Consider the following 26,969-nt stretch of genomic DNA (forward strand, 5'->3'; position numbering starts at 1 on the left):
CAGGTCACTGACTGGGCAGTCAGCTCCAGGGGACTCTGCAGGGAAGAGGCTGTGCCTGAGGCCGGGGCAGCTAGAATCTGACAGGCTGCAGCACCCCCAGCCAGTAGGGCAGGGACCCAAGGCCGCGGCTTCCCGGCCCAGTGCGCCCTGTTGTGGGGCCTTTGTCCCTTCCCAGAGGACCAAGTTTCTCCTGCTTCATCCAACCTTTGGCTGGACCAAGCTTCTGCAGCTTGCTCTTCAGGGCCAAGTTGGTGGCCTGCTGCACAGGCCTGGAAGAATGGCTGACTGCACTTTCTTGTAAGGGATTCTGTGCCAAAAAACAAGAAAATAAACCCTTTGCCCCCAACCTGGACCTCGGTAGCCACCCAAGGAATGTTAGTGTAAGGATCACCTGACTTTCCTCCAGGCAGGGAGCGGTGGGGAATTCCTCCTTCTCCGCAGGACCAGGCCCTCAGGGCTTGCTACGTGGGAATCAAATCCCGCAGGTCTCTTGCAGCAGCCCGACCTCAGCTTCGGGGAGTGGCGTCAGTGCAGATCTAATCGCTCCCTGGGAATCTGCTGGGCTCTGTCTGCACAGCCCCTGTAATTTCGTGGGGGGGGGGGGGGGGGCAGGTGGTGGTGGCAGGGCCTGCCTGATCGTGCTGCATGGAGAAACGGCAACCACAGGGAGTAGAGCGCACAAACGTTTATTTACAAAAAGTCCAAGTTACATATGATACAGGCTTTTTACACACAGCAGTTTAAATGGAATTATTTTATGTATTTTTACTACCAGAAGGTAAAGAAAAAAATTTAATAATCATTTTGCTATTTTTATACAAAGCGCAACACATCATGCATTTTTTTTTAAAGTTTTTAAATCTTTTGCTAAGTGCAAATACTAGACTCCTCTCTCCAGTTTTAAGGCAAGTAGAATGGGACTATTGCTGGGCAGTCTCTCGCTCTGGGGAGCAAGCACTGTGGCCCAGAGAGGGGAAGATGCCAGCCTGCCTCTAGGACTCCTGCTGTGTCCCCCAGACGGGGGCTGACCTCTGCGAGCATCACTGGGACAGATTGCTTCTCGAGGGGCCTAGGGTCCAGGTCCTGCCTCAGGGTCACTCAGGTGCCTGGAGGGTCATTTCATAGATGTGTGGGGACTGGTGCTAGGGTCAGAACTTGAGGCAATGACAATCAATGACTGCTACTTCTGCAGACCTCTGAGGTGCCCCACAGTCCGGCTCGAGGAGGAACATTAGAAATCAAATGCCCTGGTTCAGAAAAGCAGGAGCAGTTCCCTAGCAGCTGTGTGTGGCTAGAAACAGCCAGAACTGATCACAAAGGACAAGTCCTCAGTTTGGCCTTCAGGGGAACCATCACTCTGGTCTCCTTCCTACCACATACCAGGGGGGACCTTTGAATGCCAGGTCCTAGGGGACTTGATGGATAGCAGTGTCGGGCACGCTGCCTACTCGGGGTCTGTCTTTACAGCTGTCCCAGGCCCTCCATGGAGCCACATACCCTGGCCACAGGGCAGAGGTGGAACCTGGTTCCTTGGTCGGATGATGAACAGGTTCAGACCTAGGAGGTCCCACATGTCCTGACGCAAGTGGACAGCACCTGGGGTCACCCTCTCCATCTGGTGAAACAATTGCTGGTGGCTCACCGCTCTCCAAGACCCTCTCTTGGGGAAGCATGGAACATGCTTTTAGGGTAAGGAAAGCCTGTCACTGTGCCCTGCAGGGTACCCACAAGACACTGCCACTGAGGTCAGCAGTGAGGTGCAGGCAGCCCAACAGGGAGAGGCTCCTGGCAGCAGAGATCTGGCACAGGCTTCTCCTCGTGGGCCCCACCCTGCGCCCAGGTGACCCCCAGTCTGCAAAAACCTCACTCAGAGGAAAGACAGCAAGAATGGGCAGTTTAGCAGACTACTCCCCCCAGCCATTTTAATCCCTGAAATATATGAGAAGCTGATGGCAGCGAGTGACCATGCATGGCGATGCTCAACGCCAGGCTGTGGTGCCCACGGTGGTGGGCAGCCTGGGAGGTACAGGCCTCTGGCTACAGGAGGGCAGGACACAGCGTCAGGAAACTGGCGTCAGGCTCACCCTCCTCTCTGAAGTCTGTGCGTGTGTGCTCTGACCTTCTGGGACCCCACAGCCATCAGAGATAGCACAAAAGGAACAGAGGTCAACAAGCCTCGTAGGCTTGGGCTCTGTGCACGGGCCGGAGTGGGAAGTCCTGCAGAGTGGGCAGCTGGGGGCAGGACAAAGCCCCAGGTGTAGCTCAAACACCCTGGCTGGTGCTGGACAGGAAAAGTTGAGAGGGAACACCGCAGAGACCCCCAGAGAGACCCAGAGTGGGACTCACCTGACTCAGGACAAGGCAGCTGCCCGGCCTGCAGAGCACCCGGTAGGGCAGCTCCTCGGGTGGGTGCCGAGTGCCATCTGGGTCATCTGTCCCCCTAGGGACTCAATGCCCCCATCATACCTTAGGGTAGAAGCTGTTCATAACCTGGCTGGTGCAAAGAAGGCTCCTGACAGTCAGGCTGCCTGGGACAGCCACCAGGCCTGTCACAGCTACCTGAAAAGTATCTTTTATTTGGCCAAAGTTTCAGAACCATCTCACCCTCATCAGCTGCCTGGTGTGGGGTAAGAGATTTCTTTGACTTTCCAGAGACTGAGAGAGAGAAACTCTAGTAGGCCATGGAAAACTGGATAAGTTCAAAGTGAGTAAACAGCAAACGTTTTAGATAAACTAAAAACAGAACCCATAGCATGAGATGACTCTGCTATCTCATCAGAGTGGGCCAAGAGGGAAGAGGAGAGAGATCCCAGAGTGGTCACCACGGTGGTGGCCTGGGGTTCTGGACTTCGGGGACATGGTCCTCAGCCTTCCCACCCTGAGTGATGCTCCCAAGCCCACGGACATCGCTCTGTCACCTCTTTGCTTGGACCAAACCTTGAGCCTTTGTGAGGGGCTGGCCCCTCAGGGCAAGGCGTGAATGACAGTAGGGCCCTGAACCCCTCAACAAGAGACACAGCCCCAGCTTGGAGCAGGAGGGTGTGCCTCACTCTAGGTGGGCCTCAGTGGGAGCGTGTAGCAAAAGAACCTGGCCTTCTTCAGACAGTTCAGATCTCTCAGCTCTCTCCAAACTGCACTGTGACTTCAGCTTTATTATGGATCACAGTGTGCTGCAGTAAGGAAGGCCTACGTGGTTTCTAACTGAGAGACTTCTATTGTCTATTCTTCTGCGGGGGGAGGAGATGGAGGCAAACATTGCCCTTTGTCTCTTTCTGCAAGGACATGAGTGACAGGGCAGAGACGGGCTACCTTGTGGCCAGGGCCACTGCACTGGCTGCTAGGACGGCAGACCTATTCAGGAAGAGGGCTTTGCTGCCCTCTTATCTCTGGCCCAGTGAGTGCCTGATCAATTACAGGCATCCAGAGGGCACCAGCCTTCTGGCCACTCTTCAAGGGGCAGTGGCCCTTCCCAGGAAGGAGTGGGAAGAAAGCCAGCCTCCTGAGAGCCAAGTCCATCATCCCTACTCAGAAGGCATGAGCAGAACCATCAGTCTTGGGGACAAAGGGGTATCTATCTAACCCCCGCCCTGCACAGGCTGAGGGCTGCTCATGGGGCTCCCAGCTGTCAGAAGCGATGCCGCGGCTGTGGGCCAAAGTGCATAGGCAGGTTGTGCTCTAGTGGTACGTGGACAGGGGCGAAGTCATAGTTGACACGCACGTTGGGCAGAGGGGGCACGTAGGGTGCTGGGATGGGGCCCATGTTGAGGGCGAAGTTGTTGAACATGGGCCGGACAGGTGGCAGGGGAAAGGGTGGGTGCACAAAGGCATAGGGGTGAGGAATCTGTGGCTGGTGCAGGTTCTGTGGGACGGGCCTCGGTAGGGCTTCAATCCTCTGGACTTTTTCTGGAGGCTTCTCCAAGGGAGGCCCAATGCGTTTGAAGGTGTTCTCTGAAAAGGAGATAGAATTTAATAAAGAAAAAGGTTAAAAGCAACTGTGCTTGGATCTGGCTTGGGACGAGAACTGCATATCCTGATCCTGGTCCCACCTGCCCTGAGCTGGGGGGCTGAGAGCAGAACATGAGGCAAGTCCAGGAACCTCTGACGTTCAGCATCATTCTTACCAGTGGACAGAGGGGTTGCCAGGTCACAGTAAGGCTGATTAAAGCATGAAATGCAGCACACAGACACACACACACAGAGACACACACACAGAGACACACACACACAGACACACACACACAGACACACACAAGACACACACACACACACACACACACACACACACAGACACACACACACACACAGACACACAGACACACACACACACACACACACACACACACACACACACACACACACACACACACACACACACACACACACACACACACACACACACACACACACACACACACACACACACACACACACCCCCATCAAGGACAAAAATCACATTACACCTGATAGCAATCACCTTGGAAGCCGGCATATTTATGCAGCTCAGAACAAGTAGAGCATCTGTGAGACTTGCCCTTAGAGCCAGGGCCTGGATGGCCGCTCAGAGAAACTCCATTTCATTCTCTGTAACCTCAGAAGGGTCAGGGTGGCCCTACTGTCTTTTTAGCCTGGTTTGGCTTCTATTTGCTTCCTAAGCTTAAATCCACCCCTTGGACCTCCTTACCATCAAGGAGATGCTGAAACTATATCTAAGCTTGGCCTTTCCCACAGGGAGCTGGACATGCAGGTAGAGTGTGGGGGACAGCACTCCCTGGGTCATCCCTGGCTGGTGGAGTGCCAGGATCCCCAGGGAGGGCCAGCATTAGGGTCCCCACCTCCCTGCGCACATGAAGTGCCTGGGGCCTGTGCTGGGGTGGGGAGGACTTGCCTCCATTCTTTCGTTTCTGTTCTTCTTCAGCCTCCTTCTGGATTTCCTCAATCAGCTTCTCGTCATCTTCCTAAAAGAAAAACAGGATGATGACCTTGCTTTCAACCAGCTCCATGTGGCGCTGAGGCCCTGCTGGGACAGAGGGGAGACCAGCTTGTTGCTGGTCAGCACACCACTCACTCCTGGTTCCCTGAGAATCTTCCTCCTTTGTCACTGGATCCACGAGGAAGCCCATCTGAAAGGCTGGGACCAAGGAACAGGGTCTGTGCATGGCAGGTGGCTGTCTGGGGGCTGGGCTGAGAGCTTGCTTTGCTCACTCAGTTGTAGGGGAAGCAGAGAGAGAAGTTGGACGGGGGAGACTGATAACCCAAGGGTTTGGGAAGGGGGTGAGTCTGGAGTGAGCAGGGCCCGAGTTGTTTCAGATTCCGAGTCTACAAGCTCTTGAGCACAGCAGCCCTCCTGTGCAGAGTCCAGTGGAGTCTTGCCAACTCCCTGAACGGAGCTGGACAAGCGCCCACTCAGGCCTGCTGAGCCCTGAAGCTGACCTTTAACTCCTAGACAGTTGGTGGGCTGTAGAGCAGAATGGTAGCCTGGGTCAGGTCTCAGGTACAGGAGGAAGGGCACTGAGTTGCAATTCAAATTTGGATGATCCCCGCGTCGGGACAGCAGCCAGACGCACTCTGGGCACAGGCAGATGTGGGGGCTTCACCAGGGAAGCTCTGAGGGCCACGCTGAGCAGGCAGGAGACCAGGGCCACGCCACATGCAGTTCCCACATCTTCATCTGCCCCAAGAGCTGTGGTGGAAGAACTGGGCTGCTGGCCTGGGAGAGACTATCCCAACCATGCCTGCTTTGTGTAATGTGCTGAGGCCCACTCCTCAGTGGCCCTGCAAAGAGGCTTTCCAATTTATCTGGGGACTGAAAGAACACTCTGTGGATTGACTGAAAAAAACCCACCAAGATGGTGCACATCTCTGCTGTTCAGCGGCAGGGCTGCTGATACACCAGCATGGCCGTGGAGGGCCGCGGGACTTAAAAGTTTACTCCGCAGGGCTGAGGCTCAGTGAGCAGCAGGGTGGGATACTGCAGCCAAAACCTGACCACATCAACTGCACTGATTCAAACTGGGTGACAGGGCAGGCTTGGTCTGTTTTCTGGGGTCTTCCAGTTGCTTCTTCAGGAGTTAAGAGCAGTCAAGCTAGGAAGAAGAATGGGGAGGGCAGGAGGGCACGAGCAGGTTTCAGTGTTGCAAGAAGCCTGCTGGAAATACGTGTTCCCCCAGACAAGGCATCGGAGCCAACCCACATGGCCAGGTGTGCTCCAGCCCTCCACGGCCAGGGCTGAAATAATGTCAGTGATAACTCCATTCTTCATGCTGATCTGAGGCTCTGACTGGCTGATGACACCCATGGAACTTTTGAGATGCAAATGGAGGGCCACAGAGGGGAGCATCTGACCTGGAAAGAACACCTAGAAATCCTTGGATCAGAGAACAATGTGGCAGCCCCATCATGGGGCTGGGCAATGAACAGTTTACATATTTACTTAGTATGTTATCAATGTCACAGCCCAGACAGTAATTAGTGATTTCACCATGCAGTTATGAACCGTCAATGATTCTGGAGTCATGAGTTTCACTCAATCAGTGTTAACTGGACACCTACTCTGTGCTGGACACTGGTCTAAGTTTACTGGTTAAACTTCTGATCAACATTGAAACTGAAAATCATACTGACGGAATGAGTAAATAGCTGTGTAATATATTCCCTTGTTTGGAAGATTAAAAAATTTTAGGGCAGACTCCCTGGAGACTGTAGGCTCCCTGGTAATAGCGGGAGGCCTTATTAAATTCGCTTACATCCTCCAGGCCTCAGACGCCAAATGATGGTCTGGATTCAATGGTCTCAAGGCTTCTTTCCAACTCTGACACTTGGAAATTCTTATCATATACCTAAGTCTTTTTCAGCCTCACCTGGCCAGGTGTTCTGAGCAAGGCAAAGGGAAGAGGAGTAGGGACACAGGTTAAGTTCCCATCAGAGAATCACAAGTCTGGGAGGAATCCTGGTGGGCATCATATCCATCTCCCAGGTTATGCATAAAAACCCTAAGACATGGTCATCTAGGGCCGGCTCCGTGGCTTAGCGGTTAAGTGCGCGCACTCTGATGCTGGCGGCCCGGGTTCGGATCCCGGGCGCGCCCCAAGGCACCACTTCTCCATCCAGCGCGAGGCCGAGTCCCACGTACAGCAACTAGAAGGATGTGAACCTATGACATACAACTATCTGCTGGGGCTTTGGGGGGAAAAAATGAATAAATAAAATCTTTAAAAAAAAAAAAAAAAAAAAAAAAGACATGGTCATCTAGCTTCTGTGCAAAACTCCCAACAAGGAAACTTATTACTCTACAAAGTAATCACTAAGCCAATCAACACAAAGGGCTCCAAGAACTCAACAGGGTTTGGTGGACAGTCTGAAGTCCCCATGTGAATGTCAAGATAAATTCCACCAATTATCTAAATTAGGAGCTGGTCTCAAAACTCTTCATTTTGGTGCCAGTGGCAGGCCTAGGAGAAAAGATTAAAAAAAAAAAAAAAAAAAGAGAAAGTGATCAAGAAAACTGGAAATTGGGAGAGCAGTGGGTCTACACCGCTCACTGTAACCTGTGGCAAGCTCCTAAACATCTTGAGTCTCAGCACCTCATCTCTAAAATGGGTTGTTGTAAAGACTGAAGGAGGTTACGTGTGTTAAGGACTCAGCACAAAGTAAGCACTCATTATTAGAGGCAGGAGAATCGTGAAAAATGGCAGGGATAAAGATTTTAGAAAGCTGAGAAGTTTCAAGAAAAAGTGGTACAGATTGGGAGATGCCCCCAACATTTCTCTCAGTGGCTTCTTTACGGTATGAGTGACAGGTTCCTGACTCTGGTTATTTATTCATTATAACTATTAGTGCTACATCCCTACCACCACAACCACCACCGTTGCCACCTCTCCTATTCCTGCCACATCACCTAAATGTGGTTATGCCCGTCAGTCCTCAGAGGGACACTCAAAGCCTCTGATGGCACAGGAAGGTACCTTAGAAATCATCCACTCTAACTTCCTTACAGCACAGAAACTGAGGTCCCAGAGAAAGTAAGTCCAAGTCATGGCTAGTTGGTGGTGGGCTAGGCAAATGCTTTATACTATTCTACAGTTATCCCTCAAACAGCTTTCCTGGAGAAAATCCATGGAAATGTACCTTGAAGGTTCCCTGTCCCCATCATTTATCTGATATGGAAATCTGGAGGGTATGTGCATTCTTCCATCCAAGACCACGTACGGAGTGTCCAGTATGCTCAGGCACTGGGCAGGCACACAGCAAAGAAGAAGCAGACCTGCTCCCTGCTCCCCCCATTATGGAGCTTATATTTTTGTGTTGTGATCACAATTTTAGCTGGCATTCCACTGTGGAATTCTACATGGGCTTAACGGGTAATTTTACAGCATTAGAGACTAACCACTAACCCACATTTCTCCTTGAAAGACTAACCGCTAACCCACCCTTCTCCTCAGACTCTCTCATGATACTTCTGTCAAGATAAAAGAAGAATGAGGGATAAGAGAGGCATCCCTTTTGGGTAGAAGATTCCTGGTTCTTTATGGCACTGCTGAGGACGTGAGCATGCAGGGCATCTACCTCATTTTTATCAAAACAAAGTTTCCTGTGATAAATCCGAATGCCCCTGGTCAAACTTTGCCAGTGAATAAAGAATTCCCTCAGGTGGGTCTGAGGCACTTATAGAGGTGAGTATGGGTTGAGCTTCCTGATACAGATCTGCCAGCTTCTGGAGGACAGAGTGGTTAGGTCCACCCACTGGCAGAGGTGCCCAGGCTGCCTTTGAGAGCTCTTCCTGGAGGAGGAGGAAACTTGGAACCCTGACTCCGTCACCTTTTGAAGAGAGCCACCTAGAGCCTCTTCCTTCCCTGCCTTGCTCTGATCACTCCTGATTTGGCAAGTGGATTTGAGACCATTTGTGCTTATGCCCTGTCTTTCCCCAGGTAGGCAGTGCTCTTAAGAGTCTAAATACAGTCTGTATTTCACCAGAAAATGTCAGCACTGAACTATTTTGAGCAGTGATTGTTACCATAAATAATGAATAGACTGTCAGTTAAACACAGAATAGGGGTTAGACGTTTCAGATTTCAACTTTCTCTAACTGCTTGGAGTTATAGGACACTGTGTTCAGAAACTAAGAACTAAAACACTTTTCAACATATATTTTTTTTAATTACATTTTCAGCCAAATACATTACACTCTAAAGGGAAGATTTCTTACTTCATCTGGGGTAGAAGTTCCTTTCACAAGCAGTTTCCCTTGAGTATTTTAAATTCCTCAAGTTGAGAGGGAAGGCAGACTGAATTGTACACTTTATTTTTTTCTTATTTTTTGTGAGGAAGATCAGCCCTGAGCTAACATCCATGCCAATCGTCTTCTTTTTGCTGAGGACTGGCCCTGGGCTAACATCCGTGCCCATCTTCCTCTACTTTATATGGGATGCCGCCACAGCACGGCCTGACAAGCGGTGCATCAGTGCGTGTCTGGGATCCGAACCCGGGCCGCCAGCAGCGGCATGCGCGCACTAACCAGTACGCCATGGGGCTGGCCCCTGAAATGTACACTTTAAAAATGGCAAATTTTATTTTACATATTTTTGCCACAATTAAAAAAATTAATAATGTTAAAAAAGAGTGAAGGCAGGTTTAGAGTTGATTTTGAGATTCAACATGAAGACTGGTCCCTCATCAGAACACTTCTTGGGTTTGGGCTGAGTGACAGATGGGGCTACTGAGGCCTTTCTGGAAGTGAGTTTCCTCGGGAAACATTCTGGGCACCCCAAGTATCATCATTCATGGTGAATAAGGACACTTGTGAAAAAACGTTGCTATTCTGCAAATCTAGGACACACCTAGGCTGCTGGAAATGGGAAACAATAGGAGGAAAGAAAGATGATGAGCCAGCCAGGGTGCATGGGCTGGATCACAGAGTGAACTGTCTTCCACCCCCTCCAGGGGCTGAGTCACCACAGGAAATCCAGGTGTGCTGGAGCCGCCCCGACCACGGTGAATGCATACACTGAATTTTATGTTAAAGCAGCATGGCTTCCAAATGGACAGGCAGCTGGTGGGATGGGAAGAACTCTAGCTTTGGGGCTCCACAGACCTGGGACTGGGGTCCTCTCTATCCCTCATGATCTAACCTGGAGCCCATGGATTTCCACAGCAGGTTTACTGTGAGAAGCAAATGACGCCTCTCTTATCAAATGCCAAGCACAGTGACACCAGTGATGGTGGTTAACATTTATTGAGGGCTTACTGTGTGCCAGCTCCTGTTCTTTTTTTTTTGTGAGGAAGATCAGCCCTGAGCTAACATCCATGCTAATCCTCCTCTTTTTGCTGAGGAAGACTGGCTCTGAGCTAACATCTATTGCCAATCCTCCTCCTTTTTTTTTTTTTCCTCCTAAAGCCCCAGTAGATAGTTGTATGTCATAACTGCACATCCTTCTAGTTGCTGTATGTGGGACGCGGCCATGCTGGCCAGACAAGGGGTGCATCGGTGCGCGCCCGGGATCTGAACCCGGGCCACCAGTAGCAGAGCGCACACACTTAACCGCTAAGCCATGGGGCCGGCCCCCAGCTCCTGTTCTAAACCTTCACATAGACTTAATCTTCCTACCAACTCTACGAGTTAGAGACAATTAATTAATCCCCATATTACAGATGAGGAAACTGAGGCACAGTGAGGCTCAATCCAGGCAGTCCAATCACAAACTGAGCTCTTAACCATACAAACCAGCAGTTTCTGAACCGGAGCTACTGCAGCAGTGTGACTAGAGGGGCCCAGGAGATCTGCCTGCCCTGCCCCACCCCGCCCTCAGCACTGTCAAAGGTGACTATTTTTAGGCTCTGCTTTGTTCTTATTTATTTATGTATTTTTTTGGTGAGGAAGATCAGCCCTGAGCTAACATCCATGCCAATCCTCCTCTTTTTGCTGAAGAAGACCGGCCCTAAGCTAACATCTATTGCCAATCCTTTTTTTTTTTTTTTTTTCCCTTTTTCTCCAAAGCCCCAGTAAATAGTTGTATGTCATAGTCGCACATCCTTCTAGTTGCTGTATGTGGGATGCTGCCTCAGCATGGCCTGACAAGCAGTGCGTTGGTGCATGCCCAGGATCCGAACCCGGGCCGCCAGTAGTGGAGCATGCGCACTTAACCACTAAGCCACGGGGCCAGCCCCCTGCTTTGTTCTAAAAGAGTACATCTTATCCTCCCTGAAATACAAGAGGGTTCCTTCTTTCAGGGATGGCCAGAACTCTGAAATCTCCTTTCTCTACTAAATATGAGAAGAGAACGGTGCAAAACAAAAAACATCTCCACTCCAGAAGATGAACAGACATACAGCAGAGAAGGGTGCCACTTTCCTCGAAATTTTTAGGGAATTCGTATTTTCATGGGTCAGCTCAGCCAGAAGTGCATGTGCCATCCTTTAAAATGAGCCACTTGAGGGGGCCGGCCCTGTGGCAAATAGAAGGATGTACAACTATGACATACAACTATCTACTGGGGCTTTGGGGAGAAAAAGGGGGGAAAAAAAAAAAGGAGGACTGGCAATAGATGTTAGCTCAGGACTGGTCTTTCTCAGCAAAAAGAGGAGGATTGGCATGGATATTAGCTCAGGGCTGATCTTCCTCACACAGACACACAAAAAAATGACCCACTTGACGGTCTCTGACTGGCCTCCCTGGCACTTGGCTTTTGAGATGAAGCCAGCAGATCCTTCTCATCCAGAGTGAGAGCCAGGAGCTCAGGGCACCTGTAAATCTCACCTCTTGAGCCAGAAACCTAAGCTTCAGGCTAAGCTCTCTCACTGAGGCCAAAAGGACTTACTGGCTCACGGGAACTGAGCCTCCTATCGCCCCTACCTGGGGTGCTGTTCTTGGCCCATCTTGAGAGTGGAAACGAACACTTCCAGATTTACTTGCCTGACACGTTTTCTCATGAGGCCACCAAGTTACCTGTATACCATGGGATCCCATGGAATTTTCTTCTTCTGTCACAAAAAAACAGAGTTTTGATTCTCACACACATTAAAGCAATCTTGGAAAAAAAAAGTGTAACAAAACACAAAGAAGTCACCAGTAATTCTTCACTACAGATAAATCCCAGGAACATTTTGGCCTAATTCCCACTGGTTGTTTTTGCGTCCACATCTCACTTTCAAAAAATCCCTGAGGTTTTTTTCTAGAAGGCCGTGCTCTGCACATCCAGGCCCCACTTCTCTGTGGGGACTGCTCTAGCCCCCACACACCTGCTCTCCAAGTGTCCCTCCCAGCCACGGAGGGCTGGCAAGGATTCTATCCATGAGGAAACTGAGGCTCTGAGGAGGCAGTGACGTGATGAAGGTCACCAATTTGTCAGGTGTGAAATCGGGACCAGAGCAGGGCCCAGCTGCCCCTGGGGCTGGAGGTCTCGGCTTACAGCCCGCAGTGGTGCCTGGGCAGTCTCAACTCTGCAGGCAGTCAAAGCTGTAGGCCTCAAGAGTTGGCTGCTAGGCCCCCCAAATGCTCTGCCCTCAACAGGGTGGAGACCTGACTTCCCCTTCACACTCTGCCTGCCATGGTCAGTGGAGAACTGTGGGAGGAGCAGAGAGCTGTCTGTACTCACCATACTGGACACCCCCAACAGGCTCTAGTGAATGGCCACCAAGGGTGAGATGTACCCCCCACCCCCACCCCAGCACTCCTCTCTCTGGCCTTTGGCAACGGCTTTAACACTGATTGAGTAGGCCTGGATGAGTCCCCTTCTCTGCCCACTTTCTGGCCCCTCCTAGTCTCAGTGAAAACTTTCCAACAGATCCACTGAGTATGCATATAAGCAAGGCGAGGCTGAGACGGGAGGGAGTGGACACTGGTTAGCAATAAACATGTCCCAAGATGGGCAGGTCTCAAAAGACTGAGTGTAATGAAATACCAGGCCAGAGAAGAAGTGAACCACCCAGTACTTTCTATTGCTACCCACAGCCACTCTGAGAGGGGAACACACAGACCACAACTAAATGCAATGAGAACCATGAAGGGAATGTGCGCAGCACCCACGGTGGGCTGACGCACCCCAAATGCATTGTCGAGGAAAAAGGATTAAAGCAGAATGTGACATGGAGTCTCACTGCCAATCTGGAAGAGTTCTTTAAATAAAGAACTGAGCGGGTTGCATCTTACCAGGGAGAAGGTTTTATTTCCCTCCCCTGAGTTCTTTTGAGCTCAGCAGGATACAGAAAGTGCTGGCCCAACACGGAAGACTGTGACATGCTGGCTTCACATGAGGTGGGTGGGGAGTAAGGCAGCAAGAGCATGAGGCCATGGCAGGCCTGGCCTTTCCAAAACCCGACTCAGCATGGCAGTCACCGGCAGGAAACCAAGTACAATTCACCAGAGAGGTTTTAATTAAGAAAAAACAACCACAAAACCCAATTTAACTTGCCCCTCAACAATGAAGCCCTTCAGCTCTGCCCATGCAACAGGGTCTGGACAGAAGAAAATGAAGGAAGAGAAACTTCAAGTGGTTAAAGGGGAAAAAGAGAACGTTTCCACCAATCAGATATTAACAATATTCGCCAGCCACAGGCTGAAGGTTCCTAAAATAGACATTTGAGCACCTGGCCCAACACTGTTCTTGCCGAAGTTTTTAAACATCCTTTATAGCCTCCATTTCCTTCAACATTTCCGATCACTAGGGCTAGCCATCCGCTTGCCTGCTGTCCAGCCTCCTGTGACCATGCAGGAAGGATGGGTGGCTTTTCTTCTTCATTTAACTTTTTCTCCCCTTAGGAACATGACTGGGAATTGCAAGTCGACTACTGCTTCCCTCCTGCGATTTTGGGGGTGGAGTTGGGGCTGGGATCCAGGTCATGTGTGGCCACAGCTGTTGTTAATAAACTTGTAATGATTTCATAAAAGACTTCCAAAGAGCTGAGGATTTAGTTTCAAATTATTCCCAGATTGGCTGCAGATCGCCAAGCAACACCAGACCATAACCCCCAGCCCCAGCTGTCCCCCTGCAACAGGAAACTGGGGGGAGGAGGGTGAAGCGGAGCCTGGACTGGCACATGCTGTGCAGCTGGGGTCTGGAATGGCCCAGTGGGGGGCTGGACAACATGCTGGGGAGAAGCAAAGACTGGACAGGCTCTTAGCTGGCTTCTGCAGCTGTCTCCGCAGGTCACAGAGGCCCAGCACCCAAACACCTTTCCATCTAGAGCTCCCCCACAGGGACCTGAAGGCGGCATGGAATGTGGCCATGTTTTGACTCCTGTCAGGGTCAAGTGCTCAGCCCGGGCCCTGCTGGCATTTGCTGAAGACAACACATACCAACATGCTGTGTTTACTGGACTGAGCCATGCTGCCACCCTTCTTGGGAAAGTCCTCTAGTGACATCTAAACCCAACTGGGGACACTGTCACGGTTCGCAGCTGCCAGGCCCCCTTTCTACCATCTGCAACTTGCTCAATGGGGAGAGTCCAGCAAGGGTCCCACCCCTCTACAGAGGCTTTCCTGGTTCACTAGACTCAGGGACCCTATGGGCAACTATCGGTGATCTCCCTTCCATATTTGTGACTTCTCACTCTGAGGCATGGAGACTTGTGGAGTGGAAGGAGCTGACATCTGGTCGACGACCTGGGCTTGCACCAAGTGATCTGAATCTCGTTTTCCTCATTTGCAGAATGGGAAAGGGGTCCTACCCCCATGTTGTAACAGAAACAATGGTATTTAAAACAGTGACTAGAAATAAAATGCTAATAAGGCCAATTGTGAAAACCGGGTGATGGGGCAACATGGGGGTTCACTTTACTATCCTGTTTCTTTTATAGAAGATAAAGTTAAAAAGTTAAGGAAAGGGCCGGCCCCATGGCTTAGCGGTTAAGTGCATGTGCTCCACTGCTGGCGGCCCGGGTTCGGATCCCGGGTTTGCACCGACGCACCACTTCTCTGGCCATGCTGAGACCGCGTCCCACATACAGCAACTAGAAGAATGTGCAACTATGACGTATAGCTATCTACTGGGGCTTTGGGGGAAAAAAAAAAAAGTTAAGGAAAAAATGCTGAAGCCAAAAATTAGTTATCAACCTAAAGTTTGGAATATCTTTCCTATGGGGTCTCCAACTTTTCTTCATCACTCCTCTCTGAAATACTCTTCTTCCCCCTTCATTCCTGCAACACTTCATTCTTGCCCTGGCGGCCACTCAAACAAGGGTCTCAAAAGTGCCTGCTGCCCTCCACACTCTTGACCAACCCATCAGGAAGACGCTGCACACTGGTCTAGCCTGGGAATTGCTAGAGCAACTGAGGGGAGAGGGCACGTGGTGGCTTTATTCAAGAGGCCAAGAGAACAAATGACCTGGGATAGAAACCCATGCTACCATGTACTGACCACAATCTTCAGTAAGTTTCCTCATTTGTAAAACTTGGATGATACATCTGCCTTTGGGAATTATTACAGAATTAAATATATTAACATGTATTTATGTCAGGTTCAATCCACTGCAGGCTTGGGAAAAACGAGAGAGTCTCTCAACCAAATGGCTAGGCGATATTGGCACCAAATAGTACCCTGGCTGTAAAAGCCCTAGAGTCTATCTGAAGTGAGCATGCTTCTAACCCTTACATTCAAAAAACAAAGAAGTTGTAGAAAACAATGCTTGCAGTTTCTCGTAATCTAAACCCAACATAAACACAGACTTTGTTCTGTATTTAAAGAGAAAATGCTGTTATGAAATGTGCCCCACTTCTAGAATCCAGACTGCCAGATAACTGTTCTTCTTAACACGGCTTCTAATAGTAAGATATAACTCCTTAACTCCTTTAGCTACCATGCAAGCGGCCACATGTGGCCCAGAAAAGAGTCAGCATATTTGGATCCAGTCAAGTCACAGGATACCACCCCCCTCCACTGCAGAATAACGTTTGTTCATTTATGTGTCGTGATCCAGCTTTGCATTCTGAGCCCTAAACCAGAAAACTGTGGTTTGCTGCGACTACATTTGCTTCTGGGTTTTTTTTTCCCTTCCTAAAAAGACATCTTGTTTTGTAAGACTCTTGGTTGAATGTTTTTGGCTTATTTTTGATAACTAACAGAGAAATAAAGTTACTATTCACCATTTTAGCACTCTAATATGGAGTCAGTTTGGGTTCCTAAGCAATCTCTAGTCATCAAGGATAAAAACCCAACTTCTCTCCAAACCATGAAGGGACAACTCCCTCGCTGACAAATGAGAGATTTTTCCTGGCCTTGCTGGTTAATTAAGCCAGAGAAAAGGCTCGGATGACAGGGCATGCTTTGTTTCCCTGAACTTCTGAATGGCTTTGTGTTCTCAGAAGCCCCAACAGATGCTGGGTTGGAATTCAATCGGTCTCCTGGTGAGAATCAAGGAAACGGGGTTGATCTTGGTTTTGATGGGAACAGGACAGATGGAACAAAACCTCTGGCTGTGGTTGCCAGAGGAAATCGGAGGGATTTGTATTTGCCTGACCTTCCTTTCGAACTTTATTTTGAGCCAATACAGAACTTTTCTCAGGGTAGAAGACGACAAATCAACAAGAAAACAAGGGGGCAGTCACATGCTACAGCACCCAAACAAGGTAACAGAACATGGGAAACCTTTCTAATCAATTCCACATGAGGGGAGTAAATGGAGGTGGCAGGAGAAGGGACAAGAACATGAGGGAGAAGAAAGAAAAACAGAGCTGAGAATAGGCCTGACTGCTAAACATCCTCCCTCATATGGTAACTCCCACTCTGCTCCCTGTTTTTAGAGAAACGAAATGCAGTGGGAAGAATACTTCTTAGAAGTTCCAGCTGAAGAAAAAGGATCCTATTTCCTCATGAAGTTCCTAGAGATGCTAAGGCCCCCAGTTTGCTAGCTGTATGGGCCGGAGGAAGTGAGTCAGCAGAACTACCAGGTCCTGGGAAGGTTTGTCACAAAAAGCAGCATGGATCACCTTGCCAAGCACTTCCTACTGTGGGCCCCACCTCCCTCCACTCAACTAGCAACAGGATGACTGTCTATTTACAAAACCACCCCTTTCTTTCACATATTTTCTTGGTGACTGGGCCACAGAGCCACTGAATAAGAGCAATTCCTGGGTCCCTCAGCCCAGTTTTTCCACCCAGTGAGGAAGCTGTCCCTGTTGTGCAGACACCTGGTTTCCTGCACAGAAGACTCACTGCTTTCCAAAGCTGCTGGGCGCTCTGAGAGTTTGGATGAGGCAATGGAATGGGCTGTTGTGGCTCTCCCATAAGCCGGCCTGTTACCCTGACACCCTCTGTCGTTAGGCATACTGGAGATGTTCTGTGTCAGGGGTAAAAAGACTGGTGGCTAACAAGACTTTTTCTTTGGCTTATAATAAAGTGCTGGCTGGAACAGTATTTTAAAGATATTTGGATTAACGGTCAATCTTTAAAACTCAGGAGATTTCACATTAAAATACTGATTTCCAATCTCTCTGGAAAATCTGAGGCCATGGTAACTCTGAGCACAGTCTCATCCAGCAACAATCGTAGGAGCTGAGTAGCAGCCCCTTAGTAATGCCCACACCCTCTCCCGTTTGCCACAGTCCCCACCATACCCTGCTGTCTCCTAGACCGGGCCTACTTCACATTCATCAATTATGTTACTACTTGCCCCTGTGGCAACCTGAGTCTGTGACCCCAGCTACATGCTGTTTATGTTCTATGCATAATCTTTCCATATTTTTTCCTCCATATTTTTAAATATAGATATATAGCATCACTTTCTATAGCCACATACTATACTAATGTAAACGTCCCACCACCCCCGGGCTGTCCACTGCTGTACTTATACACGAGGGAGAAATAAATTTCTATCTTGTCTAAGCCATTGTTATTTTTGGCTTTCTGTTATTCACAGCCAAATTGATCCTTATTAATATAGGGATATTTACTGATTTCTTCTTCTTCTTTTTTTTTTTTTTTGTGAGGAAGATTAGCCCTGAGTGAACATATGTTGCCAATCCTCTTTCTGCTGAGGAAGATTGGCCCTGGGCTAACATCCATGCCCATCTTCCTCTACTTTGTATGTGGGACACCTGCCACAGCATGGTTTGACAAGTGGTGCATAGGTCCACGCCTGGGATGCGAACCTTGGGCCGTTGAAGCAGAGCGTGCAAACTTAAACACTACACCACGAGGCTGGTTCCCTATTTACTGATTTCTTATTGAGTCATATTACTCTTTACATATTAACAACATTTATCTATATTATATATATGTTACAATGATTTTCCCCAGGTTTTCATCTACCTTTATTTTTGTTTATGGTCTCTTTTGCCAAAGAGAATTTATGTATCTTTAGTCTGGGCTTGATATAATGCAAAGAAGGACTTTCCTTCCTCTAAGATATACAAGTCATCTTCTTTGTTTTCTTGAAGTATTTCCAAATGGTTAGCCCAGTGCCCCAAAACAGCTATTGAATGTTTCTCTCTCCACATGGTAGCCAGTGTGATCTTGAAAACTTAAATTAGGCAAAGTCACTCCTGTATGTAAGCCCTGCAATAACTCCCACTGCACTCAGTGAGACTAATGGCCTGGTTCTGTCCACCCCCCTCACTTTCCTCCCTCAGGCTTACCACCTGGCAAGCCACAGTGACCTTTCTGGTCCTCAAAAAGGCCGAATTTGTTACATTTCCTCGGCCTGCCTTGCTCCTCCTCCACATGCAGGTCTCAGTGCAAATGCTGCTTCCCAGAGACGCCTGCCCAGATCACTCTACCTAAAGTCGGCCTCCCTCCTCCAGCTCCTGTCACTCTCTATCACATCACTCTCATGATTCCTACACGTACCAACTACATGAAGGATTCTTGTTCTAGACTGTATTAGACTGCAAACTCCACGAGAACAGAGGCTTTTTTGTTCAGACTAGTACTGGCAACACTAAATAGTTAAGAACGAAAGAAAGGATGAACCTACCATTTCTCCAGTGATCTGAAATGCTATTTTTATCATACATTAAATTCTTATGGGTCTGTCTCTGGTCTCTATTTTGTCCCTTTGATATATCTACCTATTCTTGCATTAGTCTACATGGTTTTGATTAGTGTAGCTTCACAGTAAAAATTAGACTCATTTTTAAAATTACAGGTAATTTTTCAAGAATAAAATAAATGCCACTGAATGTGAGAAATGCAGTAAACTTCTAGGTTACTTTGGAGAGAAGTGATCTCTCTGTAATACTAAGTCTCTCCTTAGAGGCACATGGTGCTTTTCTGCTAGCCAGGTTACCCTCTCTTGTCCCAGTGACAGCCGAGGAGTGACCAGCTAGCACTAGCCCTCCAAAGAGCTGCAGTGCATGCGTTTCCTCACTTGCTTGAGGTCAGCAGGTCTTCACTGTTAAGCTGAATCACTTTTGGGTAGAACAAGTCTTCTCACATATCATTGCTATTCTTACAGATCAACTTACCACTATGACAGTTTCAAATTTAAAAATTATTTTAAGTAGAATTGATACAATTTAAATGTTAAAACTTATTTGAGAACAAAGCATATTTCTCCATATGTTCGTCTCTTCATGTCCTTCAATAATTTTTATAGTTTTCTTCATACTTCTTGTTAAAGTTCATGTTAGGTATTTTATGATTTATATTGCTACTGTGAATGGCATTCTGTATATTTATATTTTCTATCTACCCATCTTTCCAGCTGATTATGTTGTCTTTTCTCAGGTTTAAAATGGTAGATTTGCCTTTCTTTTTTACATATAAAAGTGCTTAGAACAGTGTCTGACCACAGTGGGTGCCCAGTAAACATTAGTGATTCTCTTCTCCAGTATATATACCTTTTATTTTACTCTTTTAGCTAATTCCATTGACTAGCAGTTCCAGAACAAAAAAGTGGTGATAGTCTATATTTGTCTTTTTGGGAATGCTTCTATGTATTTCACTATTAAATATATGCTAATGACTGTTTTGAAATATGGGATTTAAAAAAATCATATTAAGTAAAGCATCCTTCTAATTCTATTTTTTAAAACGTAAATCAAGAATGGATATTTGATTTTATTAAATGTCTTTTTACCATCTAAAGATATCACATGGTGAATTTTATTAACAGAGTTCTCAGTACTGAACCATCCATGCATTTTTGGAACAATCTCACTTGGTCATGGTTTCTATTTGCTGATATTTTAATTAAAGAATTTAAAACCTAAATTCATAAGTGAGACGGATCTGTAGTTTTCTTTTTTAGGGTTATCTCTGTTACGTTTTGGTATCAGCCTTATGCTGGCTTTATACAAATACAGTCAAGTGTTGCTTATTGGTGGGATATGTTCTGAGAAATGCATTGTTAGGTGAATTCATCGTTGTGTGAACATCATAGAGTGTACTTACACAAACCCAGGTGGTATAGCCTACTACACACCTAGGCTATAAGGTACTAATCTTATGGGACCACTGTTGTATATGTGGTCTGTCGTCCGAAACGTTATGAGGCGCATGACCGTAGACGTAAAACTTTCTTTACTTTGCTACTATGCTCTGGAATATTTCAGACGGCATAGAAAAATTTTATTCCTAAAGGATTGAAAGGAATTTGCCTACAAACTGCTTGGGCATGCTGCTTTCCGAGGAGTAGCTTTTTGATTACTTTCTCAATTTTTTTCCTGTGGTTATCCATCTCTATGTAATTTCCTATCTTTTCATAAGTCAAAACGTGTTATGAATATATAAAATCTCTTTTCACTATATTACCTTACTGGTATTTTCCCCCTATAAAGCAACAGGTGGCCATGCATTCACTTACAGTGGGGTCGGTCCACAGAGAGCATCTTGAACACTCCTGGCAAGGTGCTCCAGGTGAGCGAGGATGCTGGCAGAAATGGTCATATCCATTGATAGATACTCGACAGAGGTAGCACATTTGCGCACCGCAGCGGCAAGACATGCGGTTGCACCCTTCAGATTTGATAAGGCCAGTCCCACACTTGTGGCATTTTCTAATGCGAGCAGCAGTCATTTTTTCTTCACTGAAAAAAAGAAAGCATGATTGGAGATACCAGGGAAGATGATGAGGAAACAAAAATATTATGGCCATTAAGTATTTCTTTCCACATATGATGACTGCTCAGCCCTTTTGGTGACAAAGAGTGAAAATAGCCTATGTTTTGGAGTCTGAGAACTGGGTTCAGTTCATCAGTTGTATGACGTTGAGTAAATTATTCAACTGCTTGGAGACTCAGTTTCCTCATTTTTAAATTGAGAAAACCCAACTTTTTCATAGTATTTTGAGGATTACAGATAAGATATAAAATACTGTGGCACAGTGCCTGGCGCTTAGCATTTAGAAAACGACTATTCTATTTGTTATAGGAGGCCCTATAGGCTTAAGATGGAGAGAAAAAACTCAGGGTCTTCCTAAATAATGTCGTTTCTATATACAGAGCTGGATAACGGACAGCCAATAAGCCTAAACCCTAGTTACATACACACTTCGGATTTTTAAATACTTGGCAAGAGGGTGGGGTAGACACAGTTGGGGATGATCCAATAGCCAGTCTATGACTTCTCCCTGTTGGCAGAGCCCAGTTCTCATGACAGAATCTGGCAGAGCCACCTCTATGTCAGAATCCCACATTCCTAGACTTGCAGCTAGGGGATGGGCATGCATATGACTCAATCCTGGCAAATGGGAAGCTTGTAGGGAAGCTACTTGTTTCTAGCACTTTAACTGATACGGAGGAACAGACAACTTGAGTCAAAATGAAGACTTTGTCAAGAGCTGGCACTGCTGGGGCTGGCCTGGTGGCGCAGCGGTTAAGTTTGTGCATTCCGCTTCGGTGGTCCGGCGTCCACCAGTTCAGATCCTGGGCGCGGACCCATGCATCACTCATCAAGCCATGCTGAGGTGGTGTCCCACACAGATCAACTAGAAGGATGTACAACTATTACATACAACAATCTACTGGGGCTTTGGAGAGAAAAAAGGAAAAAAGGAGAAAGACTGGCAACAGATGTTAGCTCAGGGCCAATCTTCTTCTTCTTCTTCAAAAAAGAAAACTGTTAAATTAAAAAAAATTGTAATAAAATATATATAATATAATATCATTAAAAACAAAAACAAAAACGGGGCAAGCCCAGTGGCATAGCGGTTAAGTGCGCGCGCTCCACTGTGGCGGCACGGGGTTAACAGGTTCGGATCCCGGGTGCACACCGATGCACCACTTGTCAAGCCATGCTGTGGCAGTGTCCCATATAAAGTAGAGGAAGATGGGCATGGATGTTAGCCCAGGGCTGATCTTCCTCAACAAAAAGAGGAGGATTGGCAACAGATGTTAGCTCAGGGCTAATCTTCCTCACAAAAAAAAAGAAAAAGAAAAAAAGAGCTGGCACTGCTGAATTAGTTACTTTCATGATGCTCTGTTCATAAGTCTAAAATAACACTTGCCATTTTGGCCTATACTTGTTTGTCTGTCTTCCTCTACTAAGTTGAGTTCCATGAAGGTAAAAGGCAGAGGCTGTGCTGCTGTACCCAGATGGCATGAAGAATTATGCTCTTCAGTTTTTTTTTTTTTTGTGAGGAAGATCAGCCCTGAGCTAACATCTGATGGCAGTCCTCCTTTTTTTTTTTTTGCTGAGGAAAATCGGCCCTGGGCTAACATCCGTGCCCATCTTTCTCTACTTTATATGGGACGTGGCCACAGCATGGCTTGACAAGCGGTGCATCAGTGCGTGCCGGGATCCGAACCTGCGAACCCCGGGCCGCCGAAGCCGAGCGCATGCACTTAACTGCTGCGCCACCAGGCCGGCCCCAAGAATTATGGTCTTGATGGGAGGGAGTCAGAAAGTATGCCTACTGAGACTGGGGAAGAGCATGAAGGACCCAAAGGGAGGATAGCCCTGAGACTGGGACTCATCCCACTGCTCCGAGTACTTCTCTTCCTTCTAAGCAGGACCCCAGAGTGGTGACCAGGGGACTGCCTCAATGTAAAGACTGTAATAGTATGGGGATGAGGTCTGATCTGCAGACTGACTCTTGCCTAAGGCTGAGAAAATGCAGCCTTCTTCCTCCCACTGCTCCCAGTTTTTCTGCTAAGTACGAGTAGCCAGGGGAGTGTAGGGGCAGGCAAGTGTTTTTAATTATTGACATTTAGAAGACAGTTGTAGTATGCTCCTTAGAAGCCAGATCATGTGTTTAAAAATAGAAAAATGGGGGCCAGCCCGGTGACATAGTGGTTAGGTTCGCACGCTCAGCTTTGGCAGCCCGAGGTTTGCGGGTTTGGATCCTGGGCGAAGACCTACAAACCGCTCATCAAGCCATGCTGTGGCAGCATCCCATATACAAAATAGAGGAAGATGAGCACAGATATTAGCTCAGGGCTAATTTTCCTCAGCAAAGGATTGGCAACGGATGTTAGCTCAAGACCAATCTACCTCAGCAAAGGAAAAAAAAAAAAAGAAAAATGCATTAGGAAATTGACTGCTATTCATTTAGGTCTAATTTTTGAACAGGCCAAGATGAAAGAAAGCAGAACTCTGGCTTGAAAAGAATTTAAACCCAGCTCAAGTTACAGAAGAACAAATGAGTTCTAAGTTTTGCTGAATAGGAAACACTGCCAAGGAGACAAAGTTTAAATAAAGTGAATTTATTACTGTCCACTTAATATTATGGTACACATGTTCATGATTTCAGTTATTCAGCAACTGTGAAGATACTTCTCAATGCTCCATATTAAGACTCACAAGGTTCTGACGAAAAAGTTTCTAATTTGAAAAGCTGTGACCAAAACACAATGGCAATTTTCTATAACAAACTTTCTGTGTAAGAGCACCCCCAAGACTGAGGTGTGGCTTTAAGCCATGGCACTCTGGTTGCCCGGGGCTGGCTCACTTCTTCCCTGGGCAGCTGCTTATGCTGTAGTGTGGGAAAGAAGTAGCTGAAAAGAACCAAGGTTACACAGTTCTCTCCCAAAGGCTTCTGAAGAGGGTGCATTTGCTTGCTCTGTTCCACCAAGACGTCGATCGCCAATACGAAATAATAATGGGTGCGGTAGGAGAGAAAAGGCACTCCTAAATAGATGGAGGAATACATAAAGAACGCATACAACTCAACATTGCTATAATGTTCAAACAGCTATTCAACACTGCATGAATATCTATTCAAGTCCTTTGCTTCTATAATTTTATTTATTTATTTATTTCCCCAAAGCCCCAGTAGATAGTTGTATGTCATAGCTGCACGTCCTTCTAGTTGCTGCATGTGGGACGCGGCCCCAGCATGGCCGGAGAAGCGGTGTGTCGGTGCGCGCCCGGGATCCGAACCCGGGCCGCCAGCAGCGGAGCGCGCGCACTTAACCGCCAAGCCACGGAGCCGGCCCTCAAGTCCTTTGCTTCTGCATTCATAAGAACAGTACTAGACAGTTGGCCCTGTACCAAAAAAAGGACTGCTACTACGGGATGTTTGGTGACCACCTATCCAGCAACACAAAAGTGCAAAATGGGCTTGGTGAGAAATCATAGTCTATTCTTTTGGGAGGAGAGTGATTTGGCAATTAGATTCTAAACTAGGCAGGAAACAGCCCCCACAGGATGTGGTCCTGGGCAGCACAGGAAGAGAAGCCTGAGCTGCAGCTGTGTCTGCTGACCTTGTGTTTAAACAGGAAGGCTCACTGCCCTCTCCTCTGTATAACCAATCGAGATCCTACGAGTCCGTTTATTTGTTCTCACCACTATTTAAATATGTTAGGAACTCCTCTTTGGGAGCTGTTTTCATTTCTTGTGGCATATACTCTTCAAAATTTTAAATGGTTTTCCTTTGTGTATGTACGTATTTTTTTATTTTACTGTGGTAAAATGCACATAAAATTTACCATTTTAAAGCGTCCAGGGCTGGCCCCGTGGCTTAGCGGTTAAGTGCACGCGCTCCGCTACTGGCAGCCCAGGGTTCAGATCCCGAGCGTGCAGCGACACACTGCTTCTCCGGCCATGCTGAGGTCGTGTCCCACATACAGCAACTAGAAGGATGTGCAACTATGACATACAACTATCTACTGGGGCTTTGGGGAAAAAAAGGAGGAGCACTGGCAATAGATGTTAGCTCAGAGCCGGTCTTCCTCAGCAAAAAGAGGAGGATTAGCATAGATGTTAGCTCAGGGCTGATCTTCCTCACAAAAAAAAAAATAAATAAAAAAATAAAGCGTCCAATTCAGAGGCATTGAGTATATTCCCAGTGTTGTGCAACCATCACCACTATCTAGTTCCAGAACATTTTCGTCATCTCCAAAGGAAACTCTATACCTATTCAACAGTCACTCCCCACGCCCCCTTTCCCTGCAACTGCTAATGTACTTTCTTGTCTATTCTGTACATAGGCAAACAACAATATGTCTACAGATATTTTATATAAATTAAATCATCCAAGACGTGGCCTTTTGTGACTGGCTTCTTTCACTTAACATGTTTTCAAAGTTCATCCATCTTGCAGCATGTATCTTCATCCCCTTTCTATCGCTAATATTCCACTCTATGACTACACTGTACTTTGTTTACCATTCATCAGTTGATGGACATATGGGCTGTTTCCACCTTTTGGCTATTCTGAATAGTACTGCTATGAACATTCTTGTACAAGTTCTTGTTGGAACACTTGCCTCATCTCATACCACTTATTATGCTGTATCTTATGATTCAGCAACAATAAACTGTTTATAATTCCCTGTGTGTACCCTGCTGTTTCTTACTGTTGACACTTGGCAATTAGCAGCATTCTTTGTCTCTCTGGTCCATGGAGTAAGGGCTATATGGTGGAGAAACAAAGCGGAAGCCTCTGGAGCACTCCCTCCCTACAAAGAGTAACACCAGATTCCTATGGGCATCTTTGAGATTGGTGCTATCACTGAAGACTTCAAAGATGCAGGGGTGTCGATTCCCAACACATCTCCTTTTACTTCTCTGTCTGGCCCGTGCAGAAGAATGGGTCTTGGAGAACCATGCATTACTATAAGCCTAATTAGGTGCTCACTCTAATTGGAACTGCTGTTCCAGATGTCATTTCTTAGCAGAGCAAATAAACATAGCCTCTGGCAACTGGTATGTAGCTACTGATGTGGAAAATGCTTTTATTCTCTATCCAATAAGCAGAGAATACCAGAAGCAGTTTGCAAGGAACTTGATCATCTGTTGTCCAACAGTACAACACACTAGTCTACTATTCAAATGACATGCAGATAGAACCTGGTAAACAGGAAGTAGCAGGTACTCTAGGATGCATTAATATGGTGGATGCATGCCAGAAGGTGGGAGATAAGTTCCTTGAAAATGCAGAGATCTGTAATCTTTATGAAGCTCTGGTGGTCTGGTGTGTGTATCAGGCTATTCCTGACAGGCAAAGTTAGGCACATGTTGCTGTATCTTATATCCCTGACCATGAAGAAAGAAGTCAGATGCTTGGGAAGCCTTTCTGGATTTTGGAATCAACATACATCACATTCGGATGTGCTGTCCTGATCCATTTACTGCTGATAAAAAAGACCGCCAGGTTAAAGCAGGACCCAGACAAAGAGAGGCCTTCCAGCGCCTAGTGGACCCAGTGGTGCTCCTAGTGTCTATGGCAGACCAAGAGTAGCAGGAACTGACAGGAGAATCAGAATAGGGGCTCTGCTTTAAAGAGTAACCAACTTTTTTCCTAAGAACTATCTCCTGTCCCGTGACTGAGTCCTGGAATAGTTTAAATGTCCAATCATGGGGCATCAAGAACCAATTTAAAGAGCTGCGCAATACTCCACACCAACTGCAAGTAGAATACATATGACCAGGCCTAAGCAGGCCCTGAATGCAAGAAGTTATTTGTTTATGTAATTGCATCACATTTGTAAATCAGGGCTTTCTGCTTAAAACAAACAAACTAATACTTATGGAAGACTTACCATGTGGGAAGAACCGTTCTGGACACTTTAATCTTCATAATAACCCTACAAGTAGATATGATTATGCTCTGTACTTGACAGATGAGGAAACTGAAGCACAGAAAGATTAAGACATTTGCTC

General features: G+C 47.1%; 1 protein-coding gene across 6 annotated transcripts in view; it reads right to left on the reverse strand.

The window, feature by feature from the left end:
- Positions 1-670: 670 nt before the first annotated feature.
- RNF216 (ring finger protein 216) overlaps positions 671-26,969 on the reverse strand; it is a 169,005-nt gene continuing 142,706 nt past the window's right edge. For 3 of the 6 annotated variants that reach the window (XM_087417509.1, XM_087417507.1, XM_087417508.1), the window contains exons 15-18: positions 26,849-26,893; positions 20,731-20,953; positions 4,886-4,955; positions 671-3,948 (exon numbers count right to left, since the gene is read on the reverse strand). In XM_087417509.1, the coding sequence (XP_087273635.1) occupies positions 3,626-3,948; positions 4,886-4,955; positions 20,731-20,953; positions 26,849-26,893 (661 nt within the window). In that variant the 3' untranslated portion in view covers positions 671-3,625. The remainder of the gene's footprint in view (positions 3,949-4,885; positions 4,956-20,730; positions 20,954-26,848; positions 26,894-26,969) is intronic. The other 3 variants (XM_004440870.3, XM_004440869.3, XR_015548602.1) reach the window with 2 other exon arrangements.

This window comes from Ceratotherium simum, chromosome 26 (assembly GCF_057802395.1).
Source record: "Ceratotherium simum simum isolate JZ-2026a chromosome 26, ASM5780239v1, whole genome shotgun sequence".
Classification (NCBI taxonomy): Eukaryota; Metazoa; Chordata; class Mammalia; order Perissodactyla; family Rhinocerotidae; genus Ceratotherium; species Ceratotherium simum.